The sequence below is a fragment of the Pistacia vera genome, unplaced genomic scaffold, assembly GCF_008641045.1.
Source record: "Pistacia vera cultivar Batoury unplaced genomic scaffold, PisVer_v2 Contig176, whole genome shotgun sequence".
NCBI classification, from domain to species: domain Eukaryota; kingdom Viridiplantae; phylum Streptophyta; class Magnoliopsida; order Sapindales; family Anacardiaceae; genus Pistacia; species Pistacia vera.
In genome coordinates this window covers 15915-25521 of record NW_022195855.1, presented here as the reverse complement: position 1 = coordinate 25521, position 9607 = coordinate 15915, and the positions used below count along the sequence as shown (strand labels likewise).

Genomic DNA, 9607 nt, shown 5'->3' with positions numbered 1-9607 from the left:
GTTTCTATTGAACAGTCAGTAGTAAATTGACCATAACTTGCTCAATACGAGTCCAATTGATGAACTGTTTGAATCTTTGGAAACTAGACAGACAGGACTTTCATTTGAGATATTATATACTGAATTTGGATGATAGTAGACCCACTATCAAACAATTCATTTTATCATTAGATACATTTTGCTTTCCCCCATTTCTCGGTTTCCACTGAACAATCAGTAGTAAATTGGCCATAACTTTCTCAATAAAAATCCAATTTACAAATGGTTTGAATATTTGGAATCTAGACAGACATGGCTTTTATTGGATATGTTATACACTAAATTTGGATAGATTTAGACCCCCTGCCGAACCATTTATTTTTTCAACACACACATTTCGGTTTTCCTCATTTCTCGGTTTCCACTGAATGCTCAATAGTAAATTGACCATTGATTGCTCAATAAAAATCCAATTGATGAATGGTTTGTTTATTTGGAAACTAGACAAATAGGGCTTTAATTTTGTATATTATACGCTGAATTTGGATAACTTTAGACTCATTGCTGAACCTTTCATTTTATCATCACACACATTTTGATTTCCCCCAGTTTCTCAGTTTTCATTGAACAATCAATAGTAAACTGACCTTAACTTGCTCAATAAAAATCCAATTGAAGAACGGTTTGAATCTTTGGAAACTAGATAGATAGGGCTTTAATTTAATATATTATATGCTAAATTTGGATAGTTGTAGACCCCTTGTTGAACCATTCATTTTATCATCACACATATTTTGGTTTCTCTTGTTTCTCGGTTCTCATTGAACAGTAAGTAGTAAATGGGTCATAACTTGCTCAATAAAAATCCAATTGATGAGAGGTTTGAATATTTGGAAACTAGACAGACATGGCTTTAATTTCATATATTTTTACATTGAATTTGGATAATTCTAGACCTGCTGCCAAACCATTCGTTTTATCATCACACACATTTTGGTTTTCCCTATTTCTCGATTTCCATTGAATAGTCAGTAATAGATGAGCTATAACTTGCTTAATAAAAATCCAATTGATGAGGGGTTTGAATATTTGAAAACTAGACAGACAAGTCTTTAATTTCATATATTATACGCTGAATTTGGATAACTGTAGACCCTTCCAATTGTGGTTGAACCACACTTAAAAGAAATGACAAGTTATTTAAAAACAATGTACGAAATAATATCATTTTAAAATGTTAGACATTTTGACGCTAAAAAACGACCCCACACATTAAAATCATAATGTAAAACTATATATAATTAAAATCTTTAATTTGATAGACCTATACAATGTATGTACCTCAATATTAGATATCAACCCATTGAAACATCCAATTATTCAAACAAACGTAGTGTCAAAGCCAATATCATTAGCAACTTGCGTAATGCACGAGACTTTCAACTATTTCTCTAAAATAACCGACTAACGACGCCACTGCGAACAAAGAACCACAAGGACAGATGGCGAAGACTATGAAAGAAACTTCATCGTTTCTACTGCAAAAATTTGTCGTTTGTTAGGACCATTACTTTTATTTTTCTAACATTGACCACCCCCAAATCCTAATTTAAAAAAAAAATAATGGAAGAAGTCAGCCTTAATCTAGTAAAACCCTAATATTTTAATTTTATAACTTTTTACCACCCCAATTCTAGGGCTGTGAAAAAAAAGGGTTAACCGAACCGAACATGGTAAACAAACTGAACCAAACCCGAAAAACCGGGTACCCGAAAATTCGGGTCGGTTTCGGGTAATTATAACGCGATACCCAAATTTTTGGTTCGGGTATTGGCTATTTACTTTAAGATAACTGGATACCCGGTAACCGATTTTATTAAAAAATAAAAAAATAAAAAAAACGTAGTTTTTTAATTTTTTGTTTACTTTCAATTTTCAAAGGGCAAAAGCCCTAAATACCTTATGCCCTCAAATTTTAGCCCTTCATTGCGTCAGGTCCCGCATAGCCGCACTCATCTCTCTCACTCTCAAATTCTCCAGTTTGCATCTACAGTCTCCACTCTCCACTAAAGTCTAAAAATTCTCCACTAATCCATTGAAATTTTCTTCTTCAGACTGCAAATTATAGAAAGTAGAAACACTCCAATTGCTTCTAAATTGATCTCAACATTGGGCTTCACTTTGCTCCAACTCCATCATCTTTCTGCACTGCTGTCGCTGTCACCGGCGTCGTTGGCTTGATTTTCAGTCTCCATCTCCAAGGTAAATATTTTCAGTCATTTTATGTCATCTTCACTTGCTGACCATGTGTTATATATGTCACTAGGTGCTTCCGGCAAAGGATTAGATGCTAGACCTTTTGAATTGGAGTAGTGCAAGATGGCAACTCCAGTCACTTTTTGCCAAACTGATTCATTCACAAATCTAGCACTGGCCACAATGTAATAATCAGAAGTTGCATTCTGATCCATTGTGACTAAGAACGAATAAGATTGACACACATGAATTTCAAAGCTGGTATAATTCTGCTACACTGTGTGATTTTAATCAAATTCGGGTCTTTGTGACCTGAATATTCGGGTACCCGTAAAACTGGGTATTCTAAAAACCGGTTCGGTTTGCGAGTACCTTTTTAGGGGTACCCGAACGGTTTTTGGTCAAAATCGGTGCAGTGCACCCGGTTTTGCACAGCCCGCCAATTCCAATTTAAAACAGATCAAGTCAGGATCTAGATCAGCGGAACCCTAACATTTTACTTTTCTAACATTGACCACCCCAACTCAAAACAGAACAGAAGAAGGCAAGCTACATTTGATCTTGTGACAGTGAAACCCTAACATTGAAAGATGTTGAGAGTTGCAAGGAGGAGGCTCGCATCTCAGCCGTGGAAGCCACCACATACAACCTCTGCCTTCCTCGCCGGAAACACTCCCCTTAATCATCATGCCGCCGCCGCCGCCGATGCTGACGCCGACAACTCCAGATCCACTAATTCTCCTCTTCCTTTCGCTTTCCCTTCCCGCTTTAAGAATCTAATCAGAGGTTTCACTTCTACCTTTCACTTTCCTTTTTATGTTTTGGATAAATTTCATGAAGTCCACGAGCCTGGTTTTGAAATTCGTAACAAACGTTAAAATCTTGAAATTTAAATTATTTTTGATAGAATTAGGGCACTGCGATATTATCAGTTGTGTTACTGGGGCTCAATCTATTTTTTATTTTCAAAAACGAAAATAGAATCTCAAAAAAAAAAAAAAAAAAAAAAAGTTAGGCGAAATTTGAATTTTATTTTGATCATAATTCGTCGGTTGTTAAAGAGGATGGATTTATTCATTTTTAAGTCGTATTGAAGAAGTCGAAGGGTTAATTCTTTTGAGCTTAGTAAATGTTTGGCTCACAATTATGATATGAGTTGGTGTTATGTTATTCTTCTGGCATGTCCGTAGATTTCTAACACTTTCTTATACCTTGATCTTCTTTTTCACCGTATTTGTGTTTGGTGTGTATGAGCATGAATGTTAAGGGTTGAGTCTTTTTAATGAGGTTTAGTTGTATAAATTTGTGTTTCCTTGGAAAAAGTGGCTTTGTGTATAAACTTTCTATGTTCATGATAGTAAGATTTATTGGAATCAATTTCTGTAAACTGATGATGTTTCTTAGAAGATTTGTTGTTATATTTAATAGATTTTCCTAATCTATTAGGAACTAGTGATCTTTCCTGAATATTGGACCAGATAGAAACAAATCTTTCCCACCTTTTTGTTATTGTCTGTGTAGAGAACGTATAGAGTAAATTTTCACTCTAAAATGAAACCTTGGGAGATATTGTTAGGTGTTTGGCTTCTGCTGATGAAATAAATGGAAGCCTTCTAGATTATCTTGTGTGCTATTCTGCCATTGGTAATGTGGAATATGTTTTTGTTTTGGATAATAGGTGTGGCGTGGTGAGACAAAATTGATTGTCATTTCTATATTTTTATTGAATTTTATGAGCATGGAGATGATGTGTTGACTGCTGTTTTGGTGACGTTGGTTTCCAGGTTTCTCTTCTGATGCCCTCACTCCAGGACATGATATGGGTATGATCTCGGACCTCCCAGCTACTGTGGCAGCTGTGAAAAACCCAACTTCAAAAATTACCTATGATGAGTACAATCATGAGCGTTATCCGCCTGGTGACCCCAACAAGCGTGCATTTGCATATTTTGTCTTGACAGGTGGCAGGTTTGTGTATGCCTCTTTACTTCGTCTCTTGATCCTCAAGTTGGTTCTGAGCATGTCTGCGAGCAAAGATGTTCTTGCCCTTGCTTCTCTTGAGGTTGACCTCTCCAGCATTGAGCCTGGGACAACTGTTACTGTCAAGTGGCGTGGGAAGCCAGTTTTCATCAGGCGTCGGACGGAAGAGGACATTAACTTGGCTAACAGTGTTGATGTTGCATCTCTTCGTGACCCACAGGAAGATGCCGCCAGGGTTAAGAATCCAGAATGGCTTATTGTTGTCGGTGTCTGCACCCACTTGGGATGCATTCCCTTACCAAATGCTGGCGACTTCAACGGTTGGTTTTGCCCCTGCCACGGTTCACACTATGACATCTCTGGCAGGATTCGCAAGGGACCGGCACCATATAATCTAGAGGTGCCCACTTATAGTTTCTTGGAAGAAAACAAGTTACTTATCGGGTGAGTGTTAGTAGGGGAGTTCATTTTTTGAGCATTAGTGCTACTGCATGATGTCATAATAGAAATTTTCTTACAGATGAGGGAAGTTTGATTTTGCGAATTTATTTAATTTTCCTTTTGGCTATTTTGTTTGCTTTACACATTTAGATATTCTGTCTGCCGGGAAATCTGGGCAGGAAACTCAGATTCTGAATAATACAACTGGAAATTTATTGAGCGTTTTCAGTTTTGAGGGTACTAAAAGTAAATTCTATTAAATAACGGAATTGTTTTGTTATGTTCTTTACCTTTTTGAAGATTTGGTTGTCGGGTTTTCTTAAATTCGTTAAAGTTGATGTTGTGAATTAAATTTTGACATTGGAGATTTTAGTTTTCGTTAAGGTAACATCCAAGGAAGAAAGTGCCTTACTCTAGTTGTATCATGTTTTTATTTTGTATATTTTTAATTGGAAAACTGAAACTTTGTATTAAAGGAGAAGCCAAATCATGGTGTTCTTACTCTGTTATGGGTGAACTTATGCAATATAAAGGAAAATTTGACTTGCTTTATCTCTTTTAAGAGCTGTTCTAAGTCTATTGCTTAATTTGACTGTTAACAAAAGTTAATTTTGTCCAACTTAAGCTAATCAGCTTTGAGACCAGGCTTTACAAGTGGATTTGAATCTCTAAGCATGCGTTTTATATCAAAAGTTTCATATAGCTGGCATAACCTATCAGTTTGCCCTCCCTGGTTTTAGAAGCTAACAATGTTGCCCCTTTCTTTGCTAACTTTAATGTTTGACTGTAAAGATTGGAAGTGACATTGTTAATTTTCGAAACCAAGTTCGATTTTATTATTTTAATGGTATATGTACAAGCAAATTGACATTAATACTTTTCTTTTGTTAACTTTAACTTTCGACCCTTAAAATTGGGTGGCCACAATCAATTTTGAAACTGAGGGGAAATAATATTACCCAAAGAGTAATACTATGCATACAATCTAATTTCACAATTTTTTCTTATAATTCCAACGTAATACTTGAGTTGAAAACTATCACATTAGCTTGCACCACGTTCAAGACACTAAATGACTTTGATTAAACATGAACGGTCATTTTTTAGGGACGAACGGTCGTTGATTCATAAGGAGTGGTTATTTAATTCATAAGGAACAATTGTTCCTTAGTTTCTTATGAAGGAACTAAGGAACAATCGTTCTTTATGAATGAAACAACAATTCCTTATGAATGAACGGTCATTTGTCCCTAAGGAACCATCGTTCGTTTTTAAGGAACAACCGTTCATGTTTAGTCAAAGCCGTCAATTGATGTCGTAGCGTTAACTCTGCTGTCACGTTAGGATTGTAAGAGAAGATTGTAAGATTGAATTATAAATGTAATATTTTTGTTACAATAAAGATTGGTTGATAAACTTTTTTCACTAACGTTCTCTCACAAACGTGATATGACAACTCACAATTGGTCAGACATGACCTATTGTTGAGCAGACGAGATTCATTACGAGTTGATTAATTATAAACTGTCATATCACATTTATGAGAAAAAGTTAATAAAAAAGGTTTGTCAATGTAGTATTTCCCTTTTTGTTATATAATGACAGAGGGTGACAATGAAAACTTATTTTTCTGATTTATAAAGCTGGCACTTGGTTCAGCATGTTAAGTTATATTATAAATGCTAACAGTACTGAGCGAAAATGAAGATACAGCACAGACCAGGATGGGGTCACCGGAGTCGTAAATTTTGAAGTGTTTATTCATCATATTTATGACTCCGTGAACCATATGAGTCGCATAATTATAACAGTTTGTATAAAAGATTATGGAAATGACACTACTACCACGAGAAGTTGACATATGCATCACAATACATCTTCTCCTGGGGGGAATGTGCACCTCTACAAAAGGTATCCGATTAGTAGCTCTAAATAGATGTGATTTTGTAGGTCAGTCGAACTCAGAAGAAAAAGAGGAATGCTATATCAGTTTGTAAACACAATATGTATTGTTTTAATTTAATAGAGAATGGATTCTTGTTATTCTGACAACGGTACCGAGCACAAAGAAGATGCATGAGTGTATACTCTTGATCCCTAATCAACTATTTTTGATAGCGATACACAATTAAAATGCGAAACAAAATTCATATTTGAATTTTTATTATAATGTCTAGTTCTCAGTGTAAGCTCCAAATTATAGAGCAGCAATAATAGACTTCTCATGGTGTGGTGTCACCAAATTAGCAGTCTTGTATATAGACTAATGGCAGTTTGCCTCCATATATATCTGGAAGCTGGCTTTCATCAATGTCCTCAAGCAGGGTGGACTTCATCTTTTTCTTCTCAACAAATACTATCTGTAAAGAGTCAACAAACTTATAATTAGAGTTTGGATTATTGCAATAATGTATTAGGTTAGGTGAGCTAGCTTTGCTCGGCCTGTAATAGTGGCTTGGATGTATCCAATTTCTTTGATTTAAAGCATTATCAATTTTCTCTACTTAACCATTTCAAGGATTGGATAAGTCAAAAATATTACATTTGGTGTTTCATAATCCGTTACTTATGAGCTCAACGAGCCAGAAAATGTGTTTATAGCAATGAAAAGGCATTGCGTACTTTACCTTCTTTTTGGTGTTGTTGTCGATAAATGGGTAAACAACCTTCCACACGGTCATGAATATGTAAGGCGCGTAAACTATATATAATTTGCCCAGTCTCTCCGGATAGCAATCCTGTCATCAAAATGTTCAATAACAGCAATCAGCTTCTAAGGTGCACGGCTATTTCTGTGATAACTTTGCTACTGATATTGTGATATATGCTTTCCTGTTACCTAAATATATTTACAATGCATATCTAGAAGCAAAATTACAACAGAAGAGGGTGAAGGAGCACTTTTCACTTAATTTTTTAATCAAGTACATCAATAATTTGACATTCCGACAGAATAGTGCAGGGTGGAAGATTGATCAAACCTGCAAGATTGATAAACACGCAACATATCCCCGAATGTCACTGCTGGCATATCCCCATCCATCAAGATCCCCAATGCACACAAACTTTTCCTGCCCCTTCGGCATTCTGAACAAGAAGAAATGAAATACATATAAGCTTAATTCATCCACTAAGTGAATTCAACAATGAAGAAAAGAAATTCAGCCACAGAAATCAATATCATTATGAGAATGAATTACTTGGCACATATTTTTTCCAGACTGTAGGTGACAAAACCTGCAAAAAAATAAAGGAACACAAAGATGAGATGTAAATCCATTTTGGAAAAGTATGTTTGATTCAATTGTGCAGTTACATGACAAGATGAATGAAAAAGAAAAGGGAATTCTTTAATTTCCAATCTAAAATATTTAGTTTCAGACATATAGCATACGCTTGAATTCCTCTATACTTCCTTCATTGGGCTTGTGTCTACCACCGAAGCCGACAACGATAGGGCGCCCCTTCTTATCATGACCTTGCATACAGAACTTGTTATGGGAGAGTTGAGTTGTAATCTCTGATTCCGATATAAAGCCATTGGGAACAAACGTTCGCCTCCAGCTTAGGTACTTCAAAAACATGGTAGAACCTTTCTCTATATCCAAATCACGAGCTCGTAGAAATCTCCGAATCATCAAATCATCAACTTCCTGAAACCACAAGTGATGTGAATGAAATGTGTGAAAAATTGCATACATAGCTTCAAAGCAAAAGGGCATTCATGAAAATTTAGAAACAAAGCAATTCTGATGATAAACAAGGGTGAAGATTATTTTCAAGCATCTGTTACATCTCCATTGAGCTAAAACTGAGAGTTTTGACTCACAAAACACATACTAATGCTGAATTTATGTTCTCATTAACTTAAAATCATGAAATTCAACTCACATTTTCATCACAAATCAAGAAATCCCCCAAAATCAGAAGCAAACCAAATCTAAATGGAAAGAGTTTAGAGCAATATGGCAAAATTTTATCACAATTTAGAAGAAAAAACACTAAACTCTATACTCATTAAGTCATTTTGCTTCAAAAAACTGAAAACAAATTAAAGTAAAAAGCAAGCTCTTCGATCAAACATATAATAAGGAAGAGTAAAAAAATCAAAAAGGGCAATGAAAAAAATAGAGAAAAGAGAACCTTAGAAGAGGGATCTTCTCTTTCAACAAGAGCTCTCATGATACCAACTTTGCTTCTCTCAATCTCATTGCTTTGCTCGCCATTAAACCCTTCCTCCACTTGCTCTTTTCCAATTTCATTTTCAGAGTCTTTGACTTCCATTTCCATTTCTATTTTCCAAAGTTTTTCAACAAACCCAGATGGTGATTTTCATAAACCAGAGAGAAAAGAGAAAGATCTCCCTCTTCCTTGTCCTCTCTCTCTCTCTTCTGAGTGCAATTTATATAATGAATTTCTCAAAGACATAAATGATAGGTAGTTGAAGAAATGGCCCAATTCTCAAATGCATTAACTTCTTGCCTTGACTTGTACTTATTCACTTGTTTGTTGTTTTCCTTCAATATATGATGACTTTCATTTTGATTCACAAATTTTGTACCTATCTAACTTATGTTTAAGCAAAATATAATTTTTACTTAATAAAAAATATCACTTAAGGTGCGTTTGGCGCATCGCACTTGATTGAATTAATTTTTTCGTTCTGGATTGGAATGAACAGAAGTGAATTGGATTGGATTAAATATAATACTGTCATGTGTTTGTTTCAACATTGTACTAAACTTAATAATAATATTTATTATTATTATTTAAAAAATTAAAATTTTGAAATATTTAAAAAATTATAATAAATAGTTTAAATAAAAATTTGAATGATAAAAAAAGTTTAAAACTGACAGTCAATGTCATTGAAATATAGGTTTAATCTCCAATGACATGTTTGAGTTTGACGATACTGCCAGTGCCATTGGAGATTAAACCTATATTTCAA

General features: G+C 34.9%; 2 protein-coding genes across 2 annotated transcripts; one reads left to right on the top strand and one right to left on the bottom strand.

Annotated features, from left to right (window-relative positions):
• Positions 1-2731: 2731 nt before the first annotated feature.
• LOC116126158 (cytochrome b-c1 complex subunit Rieske-4, mitochondrial-like) lies at positions 2732-4884 on the top strand. The gene is made up of 2 exons (XM_031411859.1): positions 2732-3021; positions 4020-4884. Exons 1-2 carry the CDS (start codon positions 2826-2828, stop codon positions 4661-4663), a joined length of 840 nt encoding a protein of 279 aa, XP_031267719.1. The 5' UTR covers positions 2732-2825; the 3' UTR covers positions 4664-4884.
• A 1924-nt stretch (positions 4885-6808) lies between these two features.
• LOC116126162 (phosphatidylinositol transfer protein 3-like) lies at positions 6809-9156 on the bottom strand. The gene is made up of 6 exons (XM_031411861.1): positions 8800-9156; positions 8051-8309; positions 7857-7893; positions 7638-7743; positions 7284-7394; positions 6809-7016 (listed from the first exon to the last, which is right to left on the bottom strand). The coding sequence occupies exons 1-6, from the start codon at positions 8944-8946 to the stop codon at positions 6900-6902; spliced, it is 777 nt and encodes a 258-aa protein (XP_031267721.1). The 5' UTR covers positions 8947-9156; the 3' UTR covers positions 6809-6899.
• Between the last annotated feature and the right edge of the window lie 451 nt (positions 9157-9607).